The sequence below is a fragment of the Bos grunniens genome, chromosome 23 (assembly GCF_055505025.1).
Source record: "Bos grunniens cultivar Pamir isolate PY7600 chromosome 23, Bosgru_T2T1.0, whole genome shotgun sequence".
NCBI lineage: Eukaryota > Metazoa > Chordata > Mammalia > Artiodactyla > Bovidae > Bos > Bos grunniens.
The window spans coordinates 18,964,449-18,988,834 of NC_141187.1; the positions used below are offsets into that span (position 1 = coordinate 18,964,449).

At 51.9% G+C, this 24,386-nt stretch overlaps 1 protein-coding gene, 1 non-coding gene and 1 pseudogene across 2 annotated transcripts; 1 reads left to right on the forward strand and 2 right to left on the reverse strand.

The window, feature by feature from the left end:
- Positions 1-4,920: 4,920 nt before the first annotated feature.
- Positions 4,921-5,284, reverse strand: LOC147346865 (cysteine-rich protein 1 pseudogene; annotated as a pseudogene).
- Positions 5,285-5,320: 36 nt separating this feature from the next.
- Positions 5,321-18,197, forward strand: CAPN11 (calpain 11; the record flags this gene model as incomplete). The annotated part of the gene is made up of 20 exons (XM_086370553.1): positions 5,321-5,572; positions 5,936-6,005; positions 7,112-7,230; positions 8,013-8,146; positions 8,352-8,520; positions 11,613-11,696; positions 11,787-11,872; positions 12,052-12,126; positions 12,260-12,420; positions 12,620-12,804; positions 14,867-15,078; positions 15,389-15,428; positions 15,531-15,599; positions 15,685-15,742; positions 15,863-15,927; positions 16,213-16,281; positions 16,856-16,934; positions 17,030-17,146; positions 17,590-17,648; positions 17,766-18,197. Coding segments are annotated over 20 exons (2,130 nt in total), but the record flags the coding sequence as incomplete, so codon positions are not given.
- Positions 18,198-23,614: 5,417 nt separating this feature from the next.
- On the reverse strand, positions 23,615-23,687 carry TRNAE-CUC (transfer RNA glutamic acid (anticodon CUC)). The gene has a single exon. It is a non-coding gene; the product is annotated as a tRNA-Glu (tRNA).
- Positions 23,688-24,386: the final 699 nt, after the last annotated feature.

Sequence of the window (24,386 nt, forward strand, 5' to 3'; positions counted from 1 at the left end):
GGGGGACAAGTGGGAAGGAGGCAGCTGTTAAAAATGTGCCACTGACTTAGGAATCCCAGGGGATTCTGGGAGAGTTCTGCGGGGGAGGAGTCCTCTACAAACCCCCCACCCCCAGAACCTTCAACTGTCAAGCGCCATGCAAGCTACCAGCATGCTGTACTCTCCAGGTAGGCTCTGATGGGGTTTGTCCCACTCGTGTACCTGGCAGACGAGGGCCTCCCCTGCCCCAGGAAGGGGCTGTGTGTCCTTGGGGGTGACTACTCCATCAGACTGGATGCTCCCGAGGCTCAGGAGTTGGGCCTCTTCCTCAGCCAGTCTGGGAAAGAACAGGCCACGGATGGTCAGACCCTCAGGAGAACAACTTCCTTGTCTCCGCCGAGTTGGGGAGAAGAGAGGGACCAGCCACACTACTGTCATAGCTGCCTGGGGAACGGGTTTGTGTGAGGAGAGCCCCCTTGGCTGTGGCCATTAGGGAAATAAAAGGCACCCTAGACCCAGTCTCCAGGCTTCTTGGGAAGTGTAGGCCAAGCCCAGTCTAGACAACATCTTCATTTACTTAATTTACTCTCTGCTCTGAGAATTAAGGTGGTGTCCCTAAATCTTCAGTCTTTCCCAACATCGGGGTCCCTTCCCGAAATTGAAGGCAAAGGGAGAAGGGGGTCGCAAAGGATAAGATGGTTAGACCGCATCGCTGACTCAATGGACATGAATCTGAGCAAACTCGGGGAGATAGTGAAGGTCAGAGGAGCCTGGACATGACCTAGCTCCTAAATCTACAAGTCCCCAGACTGATGGGAGAAACAAGACAAGCACCCAGGATAAAAATCATCCTATCTCTTCATGCCTTGCTTTCACATATTGCTCTGGCCATCTGCCTCGCCTTCCCCCAGCCAGCCTCGTCTGTCTGTCTGAGCTTGCCCATGCCTGGGCCTGAGACATTTGGGGGATAACTGTGGTGGAGTGTGGGTGTGTGTGTGTGTGTGTGCGCGCGCGCGTGTGTGTGTGTGTGCGTGTGTGTGAATCCTCCCTGCCAGCCCAGCTGCTGCGTCAGGAACGCAGACCAGGACAATGAGCCATGACCTCCCGGCTAGGTGATGAGCCGGAGGGAAAGCTCCAGGGAGATTAAGGAGATTCTTCACCTTGGTCTCTTCTCTGATGTTCTCCAGTTTTCTGGGACACCAGCACCTTCTGTGGTCCTCCCAGAACCCCCCCATCCCAAAAGCTCAGCACATCCACTTTGGGGCACCCACTTGCCACCACTTTGGGGGCAGCCGGGCAGAGGCCTCGGGGCAGCCCCGTTGGAGGAAGGGCGCAGAGGCTTCCCTCACTACGTGGGGCTTTAGGCCTCTCACTTAACCCAGCTTTCTCACCCTCCACCCTCCTGACGTTTGGGGACAGGATAATGTTTTGTCGTAAGACCTGTCCTGTGCACCGTGGCATGTGGCAGCATCCCTGGCCTTTACCCACTGGACGCCAGCAGCCCCTGCCCCTGCTCCCCAGTTAAGGCAGCCGAAGCATCTCCTGACCACGCCCCCGGGGAGAAGAGCTGAGTTACCTTCTCTGGGGGCCCTGGGTTCCACCCACCCAAGTCAGGGACAGCCTCTCCTGCCAGCGACAGCAACACGGTGAGGACCGGCCTGGCGGTGAAACGAGCTCGAATTCTGGGTTCGTCCTTCCTCTCAGGACCCTCTTCATCTCTGGGCAAAAGAAAAAACACATCCTCCTCCTACACATATACTCCACAGATACACACATGACTCTTTACACACAGAGACACACACACAACACAGACACACAGACACTGCATAGACACACACACACTTGACATAGACATACACACATACATTCTCCATGGAGACAGACAGACAGACACACACACATGTACTCCACAGATACACGCATGCTCCACGTACACAGACACACCGCATAAACACAAACGTACATTTTCCACACACACACACTACTCCACAGATGCGCACACACACACACACACCCCTTTCTTCGCTTTCCCCTAGTCAGAGGGAAGGAGAGGGAGCTTCCCGATCATCCCTAAGAGAAGCCCAGAGGGCTTAGGTTGGAAGAGAAAGGGCTGGAGGGGAATGGGGTGAAGGGAATAAGTCCCAGATTCTCACCCCACCCACCTACTCTCTCCCCTGCCCCCCACTCTGGTTTTCCACAACCAGAAACCCCCCGAACCTTGGTGTCGGACACCAGGGCAATCCCAACTTTGCACAGGCCTGTCTGGGAGTGGCCTCACTGAGTGGGTGGCATTGAGCCAGGACTTTTCCCAGTGGACAGATGTGAGCATGGGGGCAGGAATGATTCCAAGCAGAGGCACCGAGGCAGCCTGTGCTCCAAGGTGCTGGGCTGGTCGGGGGCAGCCTGGGTGGGTTTGTCAGGCTAATAAGTGGAGAGAACAGGGGTCATTCCTGGACCCAGGGAAGTCCCAGGAGACACTGATGAGGGACTAAAGAATGGGTTTGCTTGCTTGGGGTGGTGAGTTAGGGGGCATCAGGTAAGTTCAGCCACAAATGGCCTGTGACCTCCGTAGCTGACGAGGATGGGGAGGTGGTGCTGGGTCCCCAGGCCTTCCGGCCGGGGATACATGCCTCCCTCCAGGGCAGTGTGGTGCGAAGGTCACGAGCCTAGCCTGGTCTCTGCGGTCAGACTGAATCCACCTCAACCCTGACTCTGTGACCTTGCACCAACCCCCAACCTTGGCGCTGCGGCTTCCTGTTCTGGTAACTGTGGGTAATGCACAGCCCTCTCTTGGGCCTGGTGTGTCCTGCAGAGCAGGCGCTCAGGCCCGTCAGCTCAGCTGCTCTAACTCTTCTTGACCAGCTCGAGGGAGGAAGCACAGCTGAGCCCCCGGCTCCTGCCTCTGAGGAGAACAGCAGCCCTTCCGGGGCCCAATCCGGTCTCCCCTCTAGACAGCTCAGGACCCCCACCCCTGTCTGCAGCTGCCCCCTTCTTTTCCTCACTCTGGGTTCCTCCCTCACCCCAGGCCCCACTGGGCTCTGTTTAACTTAGACCACATCCTTCCAGCCTCCCCGCTAAGTGCTTCCTTATTTCAGAAACAACTGAGAATATGGGGAGATGGGGGGACCGTCCCTGGGCGCCCAGGGGGCGGGGGGTAGGACTGCAGATTCAGAGTGGGTCTCGCGCTGTGGTCTCAGCTCCTCTTGCCCCTCCTCCGTGCTCTGCCCTGGGGTTCACTGTTGGTGGCAGAAGGGAGTCAGTCCACAGTTAGGGAAGCCTCAGGAAGCGGGTAAGAGCCTGCAGTCCCAGTGCAAGAGGACGGATCCTGGGTCCCCCCACTGCTGCTGACCCAGGGTCTGTCAGCCGGCCTGACTTTTCCTCTCAGAGACTCAGCCGTGGGGCCATTCCCTGACTGACTCTCGCCCCTGAGACGCTCCTTTCCTTCTGCCCTCCTCCCCTTGACTCTCCATTATTTCCCCTCTCCCCAAAAGGCAGTGTCTGTTTGCACGGTCTAGAGATCATTTAAAAAAAAAAAACAGCTCTACTGAACTGTGATTCACACACCGTATAATTCACCCATTTAAAGTGTAGGAGTTGGTGGCTTTCAGTACATTCACAGAGTTTTGCAACCATCGCCACAATCAATTTCAGAACCTTCTCATTCTCCCCCTAAAGAAATCCCATACCCTGTAGCCATCAATTTCCAACCCCGCAACCCCCTAAGCCCCAGGCAACCATGATTATATTTCCTGTCTCTATATGAATTGGCCCATTTGGAGCACTTTGCATAATTGGAATCATATCATATGTAGTCCTTTGTGACCGCTCTCTTCACTTAGCCAAGTGTTTTTAAGGTTCATCTCAGTGCTTCATTTCTTTTCATTGTCCATGTATTCCTCATTTTGCTTGTCCATTCATCAGCTGATGGACATTTGGGTTTTTCCCCTCACGTTTCGGCTATTGTGACTAATCCTGCTTCTATTAACATTTGTGTACAGGTTTTTGTATGGACAGATGTTTTTAAATTTTATTTACTTATTTATTTTTGGCTGCGCTGAGTGTTGCTGCACGCAGGCTTTCCCAGTTGTGATGAGTGGGGCAGGTCTCTAGTTTCAGCGCACAGGCTTCTCACCGCAGTGGATTCTCTCGTTGCGGAGCGCGGGCTCGCTAGCCGTGCGGCACAGGCTTAGTTGCCCCGACTCACGTGGAGTCTTCCAGAACCAGGGATTGAACTCGTGTCCTCTGCGTTGGCAGGTGATTCTCAACCACCGGACCACCAGGGAAGTCCTGGACGTGTTAACATACTTTCATCTCTCTTGGGTATATATACCTAGAGGCGAAATTTCTGGATCATGTGGTAATTCTGCGTTTAACTGAGGAGCTGCCAGACTATTTTCCAAAGTGGCTGCACCCTTTCACATCCCCCCCAGGAGAGTCTGAGAAGGCCAATTCCCCCACATCCTCACCAACATGTCTCGTTACCAATCTTTTGGAAGAGAGCTCTCCTAGCATCCTCACCAACACGTCTCGTTACCAATCTTTTGGATGAGAGCTGTCCTAGCAGGCTTCCCTGATAGCTGAGATGGTAAAGAATCCGCCTGCAATGTGGGAAACCCGGGTTCGATCCCAGGGTAGGAAAAATCCCCTGGAGAAGGGAATGGGAACCCACTCCAGTATTTTTGCCTATAGAATTCCATGGACAGAGGAGCCTGGCAGGTTATAGTCCATGGGGTTGCAAAGAGTCAGACATGACTGAGCGACTAACACTTAACTTTCAGTGGGTGTGAACTGACCTTGACTTGCATTTGTCTGGTGAATGATACCGAGCATTTTTCATGTGATTATTGGTCATTTGTATATCTTCTTCAGAGAGACTCCGATTCAGATCCTTTGTCCATTTTTTTTTCTCCCAAGGTTTATTGAGGGCATGGGGGTCTCCACCTGTGGGGAAGGCTTGCTGTCGGTCTGGAGGGCAGCGGCCTGGCAGGCAGCTGGAGAGAGGGGTCTCCAAAACCTGGGTTTACTTGAAAGTGTGGCCCTCGGCTCCACCATGCCCAAAACCTTTGGGTCTGAGCATGGCCGCGTAGCAGGGCCTGCCTTCATGCTCCACCTGATCCCCGCCCCGAGGTAGCATCTTCCCACATCTCTCACGCTTCAGGCAAGGCCAGTGCCAGTCCTTCCCCAGGGATGTCACCCGTTCAGCAAAGTACACCTCCTTGTTGCGCACAGGGCACCTGGGCACGGTGGCGCCGGATCCGCGGCAGGCAACTGGGCCGGAGCAGATGGGAGCACTGGACTCCTTTGTCCATTTTTAATCGGTTATTTGTCCTTTGATTGTTAAGCAGAGACCGTTTTTGACAGAGGGATTGCGGCCCGCATAAGCCAGAACCGACTCAAGGCCAAGGGCATGGGCCAGCACCACAACGCCCAGAACTACAACAACCAGAGCTTTGAGGAACTGCGAGCACTCTGCCTACGGAGGGGAGAGCTGTTCGAGGACCCCTTTTTCCCTGCAGAACCCACTTCACTAGGCTTCAAGGAACTGGCACCCAACTCCAAACACGTGCAGAACATCAGCTGGCAGCGGCCCAGTGTGGGCACCGGGAGGGGAGACATGGACTCCTGGGGGATGGGACATGTAGTGATGCCGCAGCCACTTGCATGATTTCCAATCCCTCACCGCCCTCTCTTGGCTCTGCCCTGGATTCCACCTCCATTCGGGTTAAGGACAGTTCTGGAAGTGCTTAAGTAAAATCTCTCGGATGACCCTGGGAAGGTCACTCACTGACTTTTGCTGTCACAGCTTACACCTATGCCAGCTTCCCCCCTCCACCCCATCTCCCCCATCTACGTTTCCCCTAGAATCCAAGAGGCAGGCAGTATTCCCCGAGGAGGTAGGAGGGAGGTTAAGAGGGGATGGCTTGGGCTCTCTGAAACCTTTCTCCCTTCTCTGCAGCAAATCACAAGCAATCCTCAATTCATCGTGAATGGGGTCAGCCCGACCGACATCTGCCAGGGCGTGCTCGGTGAGTGGGGAGCGGGAAAGCCTGGGGTGTCTTCTGGGGCTGGGGAACTGGGACTCCAAGGCTCAGACAGCTCTTCTGTTTCCCTGCTTCTCCCCTAAGCCAGATGCCACCCCTACCTGCTGCCATCTGGGTCTGGGAATAAGCAGGGTGCTATATTAGTTATCGGGCTTTCCAGGTGGCTCAGCAGTAAAGAACCTGCCTGCAGAAGACCCAAGTTCAATCCCAGGTTGGGAAAAATCCCCTGGAGAAGGAAATGGCAACCCACTCCAGTTTTATTGCCTGGGAAATCCCATGGACAGAGGAGCCTGGTAGGCTACAGACCATGGGGTCACAGAGTCCAACATGACTTAGCGACTGAACAGCAACATATTAGTTATTAATTGCTCCAAGACTCAGTGACTTAAAGCAACAACAAACATCTATCATCTCACAGTTTCTCCGGGGCAGGAATTAGGAAGCAATAGAGCTGGGTGGGTCTGGCTCAGGGTCTCTCACGAGGTTTCACGGGAGCTGGAGGGTCCCCTTCCAAGATGGCACGCTCATGTGGCAGAAGGCCTTGGGTCCTTGCCATGTAGCTTCTCTGTAGGACACTCGAGCGTCCCCACATGGTAGCTGGCATCCCCCAGAGTGAGTGGCCTGAGACAGAACAAGGAGGAGGTTAGACTGACTTCACCAGCTGGTCTCAGGAGAAACAGGCGGTGACCTCCCCAGGTTCTGCTGTTAAAAGCAAACGAACCTGCAGGGACTTCCCTGGTGGTCCAGTGGTTAAGACTCTGTGATTCTCCTGTAGAGGGGCATGGGTTCGATCCCTGGTCCAGAAACTAAGATCTCACGTGCCACTCGGCCAGGAAAAAAAAAAAAAGCATGCATGCATGCAATCCAAATCCCATGGAAGGAAAGGGGAACCAGCCTTCTGCTCTTGCGGGGAGGGTTGTAGAAGGACTTGTGGACACATTTTAAAGTCCCTGCAGGTACTCCGACTTCCTCAGTCTAAGGTATTAGGTGAAGGAGAGCCGCTCTCACGTGGGCTCTCACCACCGGTTCCCATCCTCGGCTTGGACTCTGGGGCACACACAGGGGAATGCGCAGTCCTGCTGTCTTTCCAGGAGACTGCTGGCTGCTGGCCGCCATTGGCTCTCTCACCGCGTACCCCAAACTGCTGTCCCGTGTGGTGCCCAAGGGGCAGAGCTTCAAGAAGAACTATGCTGGCATCTTCCATTTTCAGGTGAAGGACGGTTTGAAAGCCAGAGTTGATTTGTGTTTGAGGCGTGTGCATGTGTGTGCGGAGGCTGTGTGAGAGACAATTAGTACATGCTTTGAAGCTTACCTTTCCCCTTTCCTTTTGGAAAAAAAAATGATATCTATTAGGGTAGATTTTTGCCTAATTATTAGAGAAATATCCTCTCACTAAAGAAATTGTGTAAGCTAAGCTTTTAAAGCCCCAAAAGAAAATAGTTGTATTGGTTTGTGATTCTCCTCCTCTATCTCTTTCTCCTGCTTCTCGCTGTGTCGTGTCTCTCCTTCTCTCAGTAGAAACACACATATATGTATCAATATACGCATGCATATGCGTGTGTTTGTCAACATCTATGACATGGGAGTTTCGCATAATTTTTGTAAACTGCTCTTTAAATTATGCAACATGTGGACAAATTCCTCGGGTCATAAAAATATTTCTGAAAGTCACGAGAGTTTTTCTGAATCACAAGACCTCAGAAATAAAAGACCAGCCAAGGTCCAAAGGCGGGTGGATCTAGGCCACGGCAGAACCTGACTAGAGGCTGGAGGGCCTGTCAGATCTTTCAAGCTTTTCTGGAGGTGGGTGGGCTCTCTGTCACTGGTGTGTCATTGAATTGGCCACCAGGGGGCACTTGGGTAGCAGTCCTCCTGCAAGGAGAGGGGAGTGTGTGTGTGTGTGTGTGTGTGTGCACGCGCGCTCACATTTGGAAGGGGGCCTGGGGCAGACAGACGCCCACACCCCGCTGACACCCACCTTGCTACCCCCAGATCTGGCAGTTTGGGGAGTGGATGGACGTTGTGGTGGATGACCGGCTGCCCACAAAGAATGGCAAGCTGGTGTTTGTGCACTCAGCGGAGCGCACTGAGTTCTGGAGCGCCCTGCTGGAGAAGGCATACGCCAAGTGAGTACCTAGCCAAGGGACTGGCCTGGCCTGGCCTCCAAGCCTGCCCTGACCGTTGGCAGTGACGGAAGCATCTGGAATCAGGGGAAGAGGCAGGGGGACCGTGGGGCATCCCTCACTTCCCTCCCCGCCCCGTCTGAGGTCCAAGCTTACAACCAGCCGCCTCCCAGACAGAGCCCAGACAGTGCCTTATCTGTGCCCACAGGCTGAACGGATCGTATGAAGCTCTGTCGGGGGGCAATACGGTGGAGGGCTTTGAGGACTTCACAGGGGGCGTGACGCAGAGCTTCCAACTCCAGAATCCCCCTAGGAACCTGCAGAGAATTCTTAGGAAGGCCGTGGAGCGATCTTCCCTCATGGGCTGCTCCATTGAGGTAAACCACGCTTGGTCTCGCTTCGGGGCATTTGCACCTGGTGTTGCTTTCACCTAGAAAGTTCTTTCTCCAGATACCTGCATAACTAGCCCCTTCTCATTCACATTTCCACTCCAGTGCCCCTCCCTCAGGCTAGTCTTCCCTGCCTTAGCTGTTCCTACTCCTGTTTTCCTCTCCACTTTGTTTTGATTTTTTTTCCCCAACATTTATCACAGTCAGAAACTGTCATACTTGTTAATGTGTATATTCATGACCAAACTTCTCCAGACAGTTTCCATATTCCACGAAGGCATGTCCAACTCTTTGCGACCCCATGCACTGTAGCCCGCCAGGCTCCTCTGTCCATGGGATTTCCCAGACACGAACACTGGAGTGGATACTGGAGTGGGGGATCAAACCCAGGTCTTCTGCCCTGCCGGGAGATTCTTTCCCATCTGAGCCACCAGGGAATCCCTTCCATGAAGGCAGTGACCTTATTTGTCTCTTTGACTGCTGATCCTGGGACTTCAGGTGGTGCTTGGCATACAGTAGATTCCCAACACATATTTGTTCAAATAAATAAACCCAGAGTGCCACTGTGAGGCTTCCCTGATGGCTCAGCCGTAAAGAATTTGCCTGCAAGGCAAGAGACGCAAAAGACTCAGTTCAATCCCTGGGTGGGGAAGATCCCTGGAGGAGGAAATGACAACCCATTCCAGTATCCTTGCCGGGAAAACCCCATGGACAGAGGAGCCTGGCAGGCTACAGTCCAAAGTGTCACAAAGAGTCAGACATGACTGAGTGACTGAGCACAAGAGTGTCACTGTAAGACCCAGCAGTTGCATTCTTGGGCATTTATCCCAGAGAAATGAAAACTTAGGTCAGTCAGTTCAGTCGCTCAGTCGTGAGCGACCCCATGAATCGCAGCATGTCAGGCCTCCCAGTCCATCACCAACTCCCAGAGTTCACTCAGACTCACGTCCATCAAGTCAGTGATGCCATCCAACCATCTCATCCTCTGTCGTCCCCTTCTCCTCCTGCCCCCAATCCCTCCCAGCATCAGAGTCTTTTCCAATGAGTCAACTCTTCACATGAGGTGGCCAAAGTACTGGAGTTTCAGCTTTAGCATCATTCCTTCCAAAGAAATCCCAGGGCTGATCTCCTTCAGAATGGACTGGTGGGATCTCCTTGCAGTCCAAGGGACTCTCAAGAGTCTTCTCCAACATCACAGTTCCAAAGCATCAATTCTTCGGTGCTCAGCCTTCTTTACAGTCCAACTCTCACATCCATACATGACCACAGGAAAAATGAAAACTTAGATCCACACAAAAGCCTGTGCCCAAATGTTTAAAGCAGGTCTATTTGTAATAACCAGAACCTGGAAACGACTTAGATGTCTTTCAACGGGTGAACAGTTGAACAGACTGCAATGAACGCATTTAGGGCATGCTGCTGCTAAGTCACTTCAGTTGTGTCCGACTCTGTGCGACCCCATAGACAGCAGCCCACCAGGCTCCCCCATCCCTGGGATTCTCCAGGCAAGAGCACTGGAGTGGGTTGCCATTTCCTTCTCCAATGCATGAAAGTGAAAGTGAAGTCTCTCAGTCGTGTCCGACTCTTAGCGACCCCATGGACTGCAGCCTACCAGGCTCCTCCATCCATGGGATTTTCCAGGTAAGAGTACTGGAGTGGGGTGCCATTGCCTTCTCCATGCTACTCAGCAATAAAAAGACATGAACTGTTGACACACACAATAACTTGGATGAGTCTCAAGGAAATTCTGCTGAATGAAAAAAGCCAATCCCCAAAGGTTCCATACTGTACGATTGCTTATATGACAGTGTTGAAATGACAAAATTATTTTTTTAATCTATTTTTTTTGGCTGTGCTGGGTCTCCATTGCTGTGCAAGTTACTCTCTAGTTGCAGCAAGCAGGGGCTACTCACTAGTCCTCACTGCGGCTTTTCCTTGTTGTAGACAGGGCTCCCAGGCTTCAGTAGCTGCAGCTCTAGAGCACAGGCTTCAGAGTTGTGGCTGCGGGTTTAGTTCCCCCAAGGCATTTGGGATCTTCCCAGAACGGGGATGGGACCCTGTCTCCTGCATTGGCAGATGGATTCTTTACCACGGAGCCACTTAGGGAAGGTCTTGAAATGACCAAATTCTTGAAAAATGGAGAACAGATTAGGAGTTGTCAGAGTTTAGGGAAAACAGTCATAAGAGGTGATTGTTGGCTATAACAGGGCAACAATGGGATGTTAGCAGTGATGGAAATGTTCCATATTGTGATGATGGTGGTAGATACAGAACACTATACATATAATAACAATGCATAAAGCATACACAAGTGAATACTAGTAAAAGTGGAGGCAGCTGCATTAGATCAACAGACTGTGTCAACATATTCATTTTGGTTTTTATACTGTGCTATAGGGACTTCCACGCTTCCACTGCAGGGGACACAGGTTCAATCCCTGCTGGGGAACTAAGATCCTGTATGCTGTATGGCATAGCTAAAAAAATAAAACAGAACAAAAAACCTTGATATCATGCTATAGCTTTTTTTTTTTTTTTTAGCAGTTTTTAAAAACTAATTACTTATTTTTATTTGGACAGCACTGGGTCTTCATTGTGGTGTGGGGGCTTAGTTGCCCCACAGTATGTGGGGTCTCAGTTCCACAACCAGGGTTTGAACCCTGGTCCCGGGCAGTGGAAGGTGGGTTTTTAACCACCAGACCACCAGGGAAGTCCCTGAGCTATAGTTTTGGAAGATGTTACTGATGTAGATCCTGTACACAGGATCTCTCTGTATCATTTCTTAAAATCGCTTGTGAGTCTGCAAGCATTTGAAAAGGCAAAGTTGAATTAAAAAAAAAAAAAAGTGAACCCAGATCTAAATAAGAAGAAAGTCCTAAAAAGAGGGGATAATATATACACGTCTAACCGATTCACTTCACCGTACCTCTGAAACAAACACGACATTTATTGTAAAGCAAATCTTCTCCAATAAAAATAAGTTTTAAAACCGGGAGTTCAGAGAGTTGTCACCTGTCTTCAGGTACCCCCGTCTTCCTGACCAGCTCCTGAGTTCCTTTCAAACCCTCTGTGTTCTGCAGGTCACCCACGAACATGAGCTGGAGTCCTTGACGCAGGGTATGCTGGTGAGAGGACATGCTTACTCAGTGACCGGCCTCCAGGACGTGAGTCTGACCCCTGCAACCCCACCCAGAGGGGCGCGAGGAGAACTTCTTTGACCCTAAGCTCCTGACCTCTGCCCACAACCCACCCAGGTCTCCTACCAAGGCAGGACAGAAACACTGATCCGAGTCCGGAATCCCTGGGGCCGGATTGAGTGGAATGGAGCCTGGAGTGACAAGTAGGTGGCTCGCCAGCACTCTGGGGGTAGGGGCAGAGCACACCGCAGACCCCACCCCCACGGAGCAAAGCCAAGCCACTGAGAGATTCTCCATCTAACCAGGACTCTCAAGTGGCTCAGGGGTGAGGGGAGCCCCGGGGGAGGAACAAGCTCTGCTCCCCCACCTGTCTCTGCTCCAGCGCCAAGGAGTGGGAGGAGGTGGCCCCAGATGTCCAGAGGCAGCTGCTGCACAGGAAGGAGGACGGGGAGTTCTGGTCAGTCCCATGCCCGCCCCCTTCATCCTCCTGCCGCCCATCGCACCCGAGCTTTGGACGGGGAGGTTCTGGGGGGGTCTGTGGGTGTGGGTGTGGGTGTGCCACTGATGGCTCTGCGCACCCCCTACCACAGGATGTCCTACCAAGATTTCCTTGGCAACTTCACCCTCCTGGAAATCTGCAACGTGATACCCGACACGCTCTCTGGGGACTACAAGAGCTGTTGGCATACCACCTTCTACGAGGGCAGCTGGCGGAGGGGCAGCACCGCAGGGGGCTGCCGGAGCTACCTGGGTGGGCTGGGTGGGGTGGGGGGGTGGAACTCGGGGCAGGGAGTGGGTGATGGGCCACTGACTCACTGCACAACCAGGCTCAGGGGCCCAGGGGCAAGGGCCATCAGATGCCACTGGGCCCTGCGAGGAGGCGGGCGTGTGGCCTGGAAGCCCATCCACCCTGGGAAGGGCAGGGCCATCCTGACCTGCTTCCTCCACAGACACATTCTGGACCAACCCCCAGTTTAAGATCTGTCTCCCCGAGAAGGATGACGACATAGAGGACAATGAAGCCGTCTGCACCTGCCTGGTGGCCCTGATGCAGAAGAACTGGAGGCGGACGAGGCCCCACGGAGCCCAGCTGGAGACCATTGGCTTCGTCATCTATTCGGTGGGTGCCCAGCTGGTCCCCTGGCCACTCTTGCTCCGCAGTGGCCTCACCCCCTGGACCACTGCCCACCCCACAGCCCCAGGACTAGGACACCCTCCCTTCAACCACCTCCACACCCCTAGCTCGCTCTTTCTTCTCCGCTCCCCACAATGTTGTGTTAGTTTCAGGTGTACAAAAAAGTGGATCAGTGGTATTTAGACACATACCTACTCTCTTCCCACATAGGTCATTACATAGTACTGAGTAGAGTTCCCTGTGCTGAACAGGAGATCCTTATTGGTGGTGGTGTTTAGTTGCTAAGTCGTGTCTGACTCTTCAGTGACCCCGTGGACCGTCCATGTGATTTCCCAGGCAAGAGTACCGGCATGGGTTGCCATTTCCTTCTCCAGGGAATCTTCCCTGACCCAGGAATCCAACCCGTTACTCCTGCCTCCTTTCTGGCATTACCGGCAGGTTCTTTACTGATAAGGCCCTGGGGAAGCCAGGTCCTTATTAGTTACCTATTGTATTTACAGTACTGTGTGTATATCGATCCCAATCTCCCAGTTTATCCCTACCCGCCCAACCCCCTGCCCTGGCTTTTTCTTGAGTGGTGTGTTGAGCTTTTAAGGCAGGGCTGACAATTTTCTTTCCAAATTTTTTAAATTGAAAACTCTTAAGGAGGGACTTCCCTAGTGGTCTAGCGCAGGGGGCATCTGCTCTATTCCCAGTTGGGAACAAAGATCCCGCATGCCACAAGGTGTAAACAAAAAGGAAAAAAAAAGAAAAGGAAAAAAAAAAAAAATTTAAGGAGCACTTCCTCTGTGCCAGGCATTGTTCCAAGGGCCTTTCAAATAGTAACGCCTTTAATAAAAAGGAAGGAGACGGGGAGCCAGAGGCAAGGTCATGTCCAAACTCGTACCGGTTTCGACACACTCAGAAATTTCCCCACAGCTCCCAAGCCTCCACAGAGTCACCCCACCAAGAACATGAAGTCTGGCCAGGAAAAACCCCTGACAAGTGTTTCCCAAGCTGTGCCTTGCAAAATCCTAGAAACGCCCATTTGTCCTTTCACTTACATAGTCAACAATATCCATGGAGCACCTTCTGTATGCTCAGGCATGAACAAAAGCAGACTTGAGCCCTGCCCTCCTCCTAGGCTGTGTGTCCCTCAGGTTAACAGACACACCCCAAGCCATTTCTAAGGTTAAATGCGACCCCTCCCGGAAAGGCTGCCTTCTCTACACCCACCCAGAGCTCCCCTGGGCCATTAGTATATTAAAGGTTCTGCAGGAACCTATATTTCTGCAGGAGAGCAATGTATTTATCTTGGTTTAAGTCACCTTTTTATAAAGCATCTTTTATAGAGCAACTTTTTAATGAGCACCTTCGTTCTCATTCCTGGGTTTCTATGAACTTCCTGGGGAAAATGAGCACTCCATGGAAAATGCTCTCCCCGTGTTTTTCCCCAGTTCTCCAACTGCTTAGCAGCGTTGAGACTGGGTGAGTTAGTTCACCACCTCTGGGGGATTTCCTTTCCATCCTTAACCTGAAGTGATAAAATATCCTCTTCGCAAAACTTGGTATAAACCATACTTGGCTGTCCAAAGCAAAAGGAAAGGTTATTAAAGCTGGAACTTAACAGCTCTTAGATCCCTTGCGCCTCCCCACACTGGTGTCCCAGGGCCCTTATTAGCAGCCCCTCCCCTGCTCAACACACACAGCCTGACTTCCATGGACCTGAGCCCCTTAGCCATCCTGGGGATCTGACCTTCCTCGTTCTTCCCTTCCCAGATCCCAAAGGAGGTACCGAAGATGAGGGGCTTGACGTCCGGCAGACACCCACCCCATTCCCGGCTGCGTGTAGATGGGCCAGGGGTGGAATTCGGTGAAGGGTCTGGGGGCCACTGGGTCAGGGTTCCAGCCCCCTTGGGCCCTGGGTGGGAGTCAGGGAAGGAAACCACTTCCTTCCCTGGAGGGAAGCTACCTGCCAGCCACAGCATCCCCCTAACCTTGCCCAGCTGGGCCTCACTGTGGGGGTCCCTCTCTCCCTGCCCTCTCCCCGAGGACCCTGGACCCACCTGCAGGGCACATACAGTTTCAGAACCTCCAGGATGTCCACTTGAAAAAGGACTTCTTCGTCAAGTACCAAGACCTGGGTTTCTCGGAGATTTTCACCAACTCGCGGGAGGTGAGCAGCCAGTTCCAGCTGCCCCCAGGGGAATACATCATCATCCCCTCCACCTTCGAGCCGCACAAGGACGCCGACTTCCTGCTGCGGGTCTTCACAGAGAAGCACAGCGAGTCCTGGTGAGGGGCCCCACCTCACTACTCCAAGGCCACCTGCCCCCCACCCCGAGCTGTAGGATGTCATGCTCAGGGATCAGTCATCCGGTAGCCTCCCCCCCCCCACCGACACTCTGTCCCTAATTTACAGTCAAGGAAACTGAGGCACGAGGCAGGGAAGTCCAAGGTAGTAGCAGAGACAGAATTGGAACCCCAATCCCATGGCACCCATTCCCTATTGCTTCAGATACACATGACCTCTCCACCCTTCCCCCTGGAGTCCCTGTTTCCCTGAACCCCTGCTAACTCCACGCCTTCGTCCACTTCTGCCCAGGGAACTGGATGAAGCCAACTACGCTGAGCTTCTCCAAGAGGTGAGGGGAGGCCATGGGGTTGGGGGTTCGGGGCAGTATGTGTGGGTTGGGGTGTGAAGGAACGCTCTGGACCGTGTCCCTCTCCCACCCCTTTCCCTCCAGGAGAGCATCTCTGAGACCGACATAGACCAGGACTTCGTACGTTTGTTTCACATAGTGGCCGGAGGAGAGGTGAGAGGCAGAGGTCTGGGGTGCTGAAAGGAGGTGACTGGGGGCTGAAGGGGCCAGACGGAGAGTTTACGGTCCCCCTTCCTAGGGCAAGGAGATAGGCATGTATGAGCTACAGAAGCTGCTCAACAAGGTGGTCTCCAGATGTGAGTCTTCCGCCCGCTACAATCCTTCCCTTAATCACCCTTAATCACCCCTGCCCTCCTCCCCATCCCAGCAACACTCAGCCACCCCTCCCCTTCTTTCTGCCCCTCCCTCCCTCACAGTCAAAAACTTCAAAACCAAGGGCTTCAGCCTGGACGTGTGCCGCTGCATGGTCAACCTCTTGGATGTATCTTCCCGTCCAGTGGGCCGTCCTGCCCAGTGCTATCCTGCCCCAGCCCCTACCCCTGAGCCTGGCCCCAAGGTGGCCACCTCTCTGACCAGCCATGCCCTCCTTCTGGATGGGGATTAGGCTCTGGGGTGACAAAAGACACCAGTTCTTCTGGCCGTCACCACAGTTACCTACAGGGCCCTTTGACCTTGGTCCCCACCTTAGTGAGCCGCTCTGCTTCCTAGCCCCCGGAATGTCCTCCCCACCCTCTCCTCTGATATCCTTGACTGCCTCTCCTCTCAGAAAGATGGCTCTGGCAAACTGGGGCTTCGGGAGTTTCAGGTCCTGTGGAGAAAAATCAAGAAATGGACGGTAAAGGGCATTGAGGGGGCAGTTTATGGGGGTGAGAGAGGTCCTTGTGAGGAATGAGGACTAGGAGGTCTAACAAAGATGACACTGTAACAGGAGCCCCTGACTAGACATGCGCGTGTACACACACACACACACACACACAAACACACTCTGGGACGGAGTTGTTGACATGCTGCCACATGAAATAGTCAAAATGTTCCTGGAACTTTCCTGACAGTCTCAGTGGTTGGGACTTCTTCCAATGTGGGGGGTGTGGATTGGATCCCTGGTCAAGAAACTAAGATCCCTACCCTGCAATGTGGCTAAAAAAAAATGAAAATAAAAATAAAATTCAATAACCAGCAGAATCTAGGTATCAACTAACATAAAGGATACAGGCAGAGAGCCCTGAGCAAGGTGCCAGGAGCCAGCTCTGCAGTCACCAGGCGATAGGAATATGGGAGCTCAGGTGTAGGCCGGCGGGGGACGGGGCACGGGGGCTCCTGGGGGTTTGGGTGGTGGTTGTGAAGCATTTCACCCCTTGTGAAGCATTGTGCCCTGCACATGGCCCTACCACAACTGCCTGTCCCTTCAGGACATCTTCCGAGAGTGTGACCAGGACCAGTCAGGCACCTTGAATTCCTATGAGATGCGCTTGGCAGTTGAGAAAGCAGGTGGGCTAGGGGCGGGACAGGGTTTGGGGGCTGGGATGGGGGAGGCAGCGGCCAAAGGGCTGGACTCTCTCCTTCCACACCCCTCCCTCTCCCAGGCATCAAGCTGAACAACAAGGTCACGCAGGTGCTGGTGGCCAGGTACGCGAATGACAGCTTGATCATGGAGTTTGACAGCTTCATCAGCTGTTTCCTGAGGCTGAAGGCCATGTTCAGTGAGTCAGCCGGGCACCTGCCCACACCCCACCCCGGGCCATTGGCCCACCGGCCTTCTCCTGCATACCTGCGCGAGAAGCACTGCTCCAGAACCCTCCCCTCCACAGGGCGCAGACAATCTGGGTTCAAATTTCAGCCCCACCATTGCGGGCTCTGTTGCCTTGACCAAGTCACTGTATCTCTCTGTGCCTGTAAGTGTAGATAATAGTGCTGCCTACATAGGACCATGGTAGAGGTTAAATGAGATAGTATCTAGAGAGCACTCAGAACTGGCCGTGGTTCAGAGCAAGGCTTTAGGAAGGAGTCCTTATCATTAACTCCCTACTGGACTGGGGATGTAGCTGGAGAGAGGGATACCCTTTCTGACCTCTGCCCTAGTTGAAAATGGGTGACCACTGACTTACCTCCCAACCATCCTCCCTTTGCCTCCTCCCTGAAACAGCGTACTTTCTAACCATGGACCCTGAGAACACTGGCCAGATTTCCCTGGACCTGAACCAGGTACGTGGAAGGGATCTCAGGCACCCCCACCCATGGCTCCGCTAACCCTTCCCTCTCCATGGACATCATGCCCCATCCCCACCTCTCCCATCTTCTGATGTTCTTCTCACCTCACAGTGGCTGCAGATAACCATGTGGGGTTAGAGGAACTGCAGGATCCCGACTTCCTTCCACCACCAGCACCACCACCAGCCCCCACAGGGCTACTCCCTGTGGCACTCAGCTCTGCAGCCTCTGCTGATGGAATGGACCCTGGATGCCAGGCTCACTCCATCAGCGGGCCTCCGGGCCCACCCTCCCGGGCCCACCTTCCCCACTCAAAATGTTTTTCTTTTACCCCAACCAGGCTTCCAGTGGCTGGATTTACTCCACAGTTTCCTCCCTCTCCAAGTATATTTCACTACAGGTGAAGTTACACTTTCCCCAGTGTCCCCAGCTGGGGAGGTGGTCCACGCTTTCCACTCTGCTCAGGCTCCCCTGTTTCACGGCCCCTCCCTCCTCCCCCTCACTGGGTGTGGGGGGCATTAATATAATGACCAACACATGCCACTGGCTTCTGTGTCTCTGTGTTTCTACGTCAGGAAGAGGCTGGCGGGGGCGTAAGTCGTATCCTCAGCACCAAAAAGGAGGAACCCAGAGCTCTCCGTTGGGGTGGTACCACACCCCTGTCCTTGGGAGTGTTTCAGTTCAGTTCAGTTCAGTCGCTCAGTCTCAGTCGTGTCCGACTCTTTGCGACCCCGTGAATCGCAGCATGTCAGGCCTCCCGGTCCATCACCAACTCCCGGAGTTCACCCAGACTCACGTCCATCGAGTCAGTGATGCCATCCAGCCATCTCATCCTCTGTCGTCCGCTTCTCCTGCCCCCAATCCCTCCCAGCATCAGAGTCTTTTCCAATGAGTCAACTCTTCGCATGAGGTGGCCAAAGTACTGGAGTTTCAGCTTTAGCATCATTTTGGAAATGCAATATTGTCACAGAGCTAGAGGGCACTGTTGGCATTTATGGGCAGTGCTGGGGATGCTAAAGGCAAGGAATGCCCCATCACAGCGTGGTACCTGGAGCAACATCCTAGGGGAGAGCTGAGCCGCCGGACGCTGAGCCTCCCCTCCCATCTCCTCCCTCAGACTGGAATCTCCATAAGTGGCACTGCTGCTGTCTCAGAGTTCAAAAGCCCTACCGGAGTCAGCCAGTCATAGAGGGAGTCAGCCAGTCATAGAAACGCACCGAGCCTCCGGGACGTGTGGCTGGGGAGGAGTGGGGGACTGTGGCCACAGATCAGTTCATTCCTGCCTTAAAAGGTATTCAAATTCAAATCATTCTTATTGTTGAAAAACTGCTGCCTGGCTGTTGTCCTCACCCGGAAGGAGGGCGGGATCCTTAGTCCACCAGTCCTTGACCTTGGAGTCTCTGCCTCAGAGGCCTCCAGCTTCCAGCCCCTAGACCCCAGCCTCCTGCTGCAGTGGGAAGACTGAGACCAGCAGCAGTACCCCCAGCTGCACTTCTCTCAACCTTCCAGATCTCCCTGTGGCTCTCTCCCCCACCCCTGCCCTGGGTAACTGTGCTTGGGAGCTTTGCAACCTCTTGCATAGACACAGCCTCTAAATTCCTTTAGAATAAAGTCTAACGAATCTAAACCCCCAATGAATTGTAATCCTTCCCCGCTCTGTGTACTTTGAGCTTCCCAGGGTAGCTGGCTTCGTTTCCTCCTGCACTAAGAACTCAGAGGCTTCCTTCTATTTGCATTAAACCCACCCATTCCTCTTAGGCTTGGGGGTGGGGGGTGGGGGTGGGATTCCAGTCTTCCTGGATCTGGTGACCAATTCCCAGCACCAGCCCTGCCCCTTGTCGCCTTTGTGACAACCACCCATTGCTCCATTGCCTCCCCCATCGCCTCGGAGCCATCATTTCCGGCCCTGCCACCCTCCTCTCCCATCCTCTGTGGTCTTGTCTGAGAAAGAGGTCACAGTTTGTTAACAAGGGTCTTAAAGACTGATTCCTCCACCCTGTCTTCCACCACCACCTTTTCTTTTCAGAGCAGCTAAGGAGCGAAGGTCCCTAGGTGGGAGCAGGAATCTTTTCGGAGAGGCTGGAAAACTTGAGTTTTTGAGAGGACCGGGCAGTTCCAGTTGGTTCTGGGGAGCCCAGCTAGACGCTGACCCCACCCCTTCCTTGTCCCTTGCCCCAGCTGGAGATGTCACCATCTTTTATCTGGGTGGCCTTGGCAAGTTATTTTATTTCTCTAGCTGTCTCCTTTTTCTCATCTGTCAATTGGGGGTGACAGGGAGTTCCCTGGTGTCCTAGAGGTTCGGATCCCAGGCTTTCACCGCCGTGGCTGGGGTTCAATCCCAGCTCTGGGGACCAAGATCCTGCAAGCCATGCGGCATAACGCGCCCCCAAAATGGGGGTGACAGTGCCTGTCTCAGGGGTGCTGTATGGATGACTAAGATTAAGAGGGTGAAGCACTGTGCTTCCCACAGATGGTAAAGCTCTCATTGTCACCTGAAAACTGGGTTCCCCTCTTAGTGGATGCTAAGCCAAAAGACACAACCAACTCAAAGAGCAGAAGGAAGGATTTATTACTTGCAGCAAATAAGGAGAACACCGGAGATCTTTCCCAAAGCTGTGTCTCCCCAAACGGCAAAATCGGGCAAGTTTTTTTGTTTGTTTTGTTTTGTGTTTAAGTTAAAAAAGAGTAATTTTTAAATTTTTTATTGGAAGTTTTAAACTGAGGGTATATGCATATGCATGAAGGGGCTTGAGAGGAGGAGAATTCTGCCTGGATTACGGCAAAGGTTAACAGAGGACAGGCTTCAGTTGATCGAAGTCACCAGGGGTCAGAAAAGGTCAACCTTGTCATCCCATATGTTTCTGTTGAGCTGGTGGTTGAGCACTTCTGGCTAATCTTTACCAGTGAAACAGAACTGGAAGTCATAATTTATAACTGATTTGCCATTCTTACTTCTCTTGCCTCATGAATCATTTGTTCTTCCGTTCCCTTAAGACCATCATTACTGAGACCTACTCAAGTGCAAGCATTGTGGTGGGCCTGGGTCACAAAACAGGTTTAGGCTCAAAATGCTTTCTCTTTTGTTAAAAAACAGTATCTGGTTATTTTCCTCCAGGGACCCCCTACCCTCTCTGCTTCCGTTGTCACCATGCTGAGCAGAGCCCTATATATAGTCTGTGCTCTGAACAACCCAAGGGGGCGCCATTCACCCCGATTAGGATGTGAGAGGCACCCTCAGTTTGACCACATGACTGTGCTGTACTGGAGAAGTGAGATGAACCAGCATACACTGAATAAATAATATCTAATTCACACATGCATTCAACACGTTTGCAAACATGCCTTCATCACATTCCTCCACACCCAAACTCTAAAACAGAAGTTGTCCCCCCACCCCCCCCCCCAGCTACGGCCAGGCCTGGCTACTCCCTCCTCTTGGTAGTCAAATTTGCTCTCTGCATGCACACCCTGACCACTCTTTCTGACTCAATCCATTCAAATACCCACTCTGACAATGCCTGGGAGGCCATTCCCATGACATCTCTGCCATCTCCAGAGATGGTCTGTAATCACACTTTCTGCTCTTCTCCTCTGGTCCTCAGCATGGGGAACTTCCTCTGCTCACAGCAGTGTTTTGCTGGGGAAGGGCATGAGACCATGCTGCCAGCGCCCGGCTCAGCATGTGCTGGGTGCCTGTGACTGAGGTCACGTGGTAGAGCTTGCCTCAGGATGACTCACTGCCGCTCTCCACAGCTGCTGCCCCCGTTCCCTTCAGACCCCCTCTTCAGCCTCCATCTATATGGCAAAGACGAGGTCACCTGGGGGAACATAGGTCCCCCAGAATAGTTCTGGAGTTTTTTCCTCTGCTCTCTGAGAAAGTGGGGTCAAAATAGACCAGAAATCCTGCCATTTGCAATAAAAGGAATGGACCTTGGCACTGTGCTAAATGAGATAACTCAGAGAAAGACAAACACAGGATGATCTCATGTGTGGAATCTAAAAAAATGTTTTAAATAACTTAAAAACAACTCAGAGGACAGATTGGTGGTTGCCAGAGGTGGGGATGAGGACTGAGTGGAAGATGTTAAAGTGGTCAAAAGGAAGAAACTTCAGTGACAAACATGTGCTGGAAGGAATTCCCTGGTGGTCTAGCGGTTAGAATTTCAGTCTTCCACTGCCCAGGGCCAGGGTTCAATCCTTACTCAAAGCACTAAGATCCCACAAGCTGCACGGGTTGGCCAAAGAAATAAAAAGAACAGAAAGTCATGGGGATGTAACATATGGCACAGTGACTATGGTTAATAATACTGTGTTGTTTATTTGAATACAGCCAAGACTATAGCTCTTAAAAGTTCTCATCACAAGAAAAGTGAGAAAGGAGAAAAGAATGTCTAAATCTAGGAATAGGGTGGAGGGTGTGACAAGAAATATACAGGATGAGCCCAGAGCACCCTGAGTGCCAAAAAGTACGGAAATGTTAAAAAAAAAAAAAAAAAAAGTAACAAAAACAAAAAACACAATGATGGGAATATGTGAAAGGTGATGTGTAATTCCCCACATCTGAAGTGTGGGCAGCTCATAGTGACTTCCTTCCAAAGAGGGACAGCGTGGAAACTGAGAGAAAAGAGTACCTTCAAGGTAGAGAAACGTGGGACTTCCCTGGCGGTTCAGTGGTTAGGACTCTGTGTTTTCACTGCCGAGGGCCCCTTAGAGGAAGTGGGAACACACGAGGGGTGCAGTGTGGCCAAAAAAAAAAGACACATCTGACAAATAGGACCTTCGACTTCAGGCAGGTGATCAAGGTTAACATCAAGAGAGAAAAACCACGTGGATAGAATATTTCTTCGATATGATGTGATGAGAATGACATTTTATGTCTATGGTTTCATTTCCCCAAACCGCAAACTCCAGGACTTCCCTGGTGGCTCAGTGGTTAAGAATCTACCCGCCAAGGTAGGCGACACAGATTCAATCCCTGGTCCGGGAGGATTCTATATGCCGAGGATGCAACTGAGCTCGTGGGCCACAACTCCGGGGCCCGTGCTCTAGAGCCCATGTTCCACAACAAGAGAAGCCTTCGCGCTGCAACGAAGAGTCGCCCCTGCTGGCCGCAAGTAGAGAAAACCTGCACGCAGGGAAAATCTGCATTCAGTGCAACCAAAAGTGAATGGTAAATAAATAAATACTAGATATTTAGTTTAAAGATGAGGCTCCAGTCTAATCGTAAGAAAAATAGCAGAACAAATCCCACTTGCGGAACATTATGCAAAACTCCTGACCAATACTCCTTCAAACTGTCAACATCGTCAAAAACAAGGCAAGTATGAGAAACTGTCATGGTCAAGAGACTATATACATACAATGGAGTATTCAGTTCAGTTCAGTTCAGTCGCTCAGTCGTGTCCGACTCTTTGCGACCCCATGAATTGCAGCACGCCAGGCCTCCCTGTCCATCACCAACTCCCGGAGTTCACTCAAACCCACGTCCATCGAGGTGGTGATGCCATCCAGCCATCTCATCCTCTGTCGTCCCCTTCTCCTCCTGCCCCCAGTCCCTCCCAGCATCAGAGTCTGAAAAGACTCTGCAATGAGTCAGCTCTTTGCATGAGGTGGCCAAAGTACTGGAGTTTACTTGGCCACAAAAAAGAGAATGAAATCTGGCCATTTGTGACAACATGGACGGACTTGGTATTACACCAAATGCAGTATGTCAGACAGAGAGAGACAAACACTGCATGAGTCCACTTACATGTGGAATCTAAACAAACAAATGAACAAACATAACAAAAACAGAAACAGAGTTATAAACACAGAGAAAAAACAGCTGCTCCTGGGGAGAAGGGTAGGGGGAGGAGATACATATCTTGGAGCTATTTTTCTATCAGTATACAGAGAGCTTCCTTATGATTTTTTTTTGTTGTCGACTATGCTGGGTCTTAGTCGTGACATGCAGGATCTAGTTCCTAGCCCAGGGATCAAACCTGGACTCTCTGCATTGAGAGTGCAGAGTCTTAACCACTGGACCACCAGGGAAGTCTCTCCTTTTGATTTATTACAGCTGCAGAGTATTCCACTGCAGCAAAGTCTCATCATTTATTTATCAGCTATTTATTAAGTTGTTTGCAACCTTTCCCTACTATAAATAATGCTAAAGTTAACACTGTCCATATGTCATCTTATATAGTGGAAATATTTCTATAGGATAAATTTCTAAAAGGGGGTTACTGAGCTCAAGAATATATAGATCCGTAACTCAGATACATATTAAATTCTCCTCCATAAAGGTAATACCAATCTAAGTTCCTACCAGCAATACGAGAGTGTCTGTTTACCCACTAGTGTTCTTGCCTGGACAGGACAAGAGGACATGTCCATGGACAGAGGAGCCTGCCAGGCTACAGTCCATAGGGTCGCAAAGAGTCAGGCATGACTGAGCCACTGAGCACACATTTCCCCATTCAAGGCAGTATGTGGTCGAACTTTTGCATATTTACAATGTGAGAGAAGAAAAATGATTTCTGACCTTGCAATTTGCATTTCTCTTTTTGCAAACTGAAGCTGAGCAAATATTCACATTTTCCTTGCATTTCATTTTCTATGAGCGCTTTCTAGTCTTAACTCATTTTTATACTGGGCTTTTGTGTTTTTCCTTATAAAATTCTAGGGGCAATTTACATTTTAGGAAGATTTGACCTTTGTCTGCAAATATTTTCCTTTGTCATGTGTCTCTCC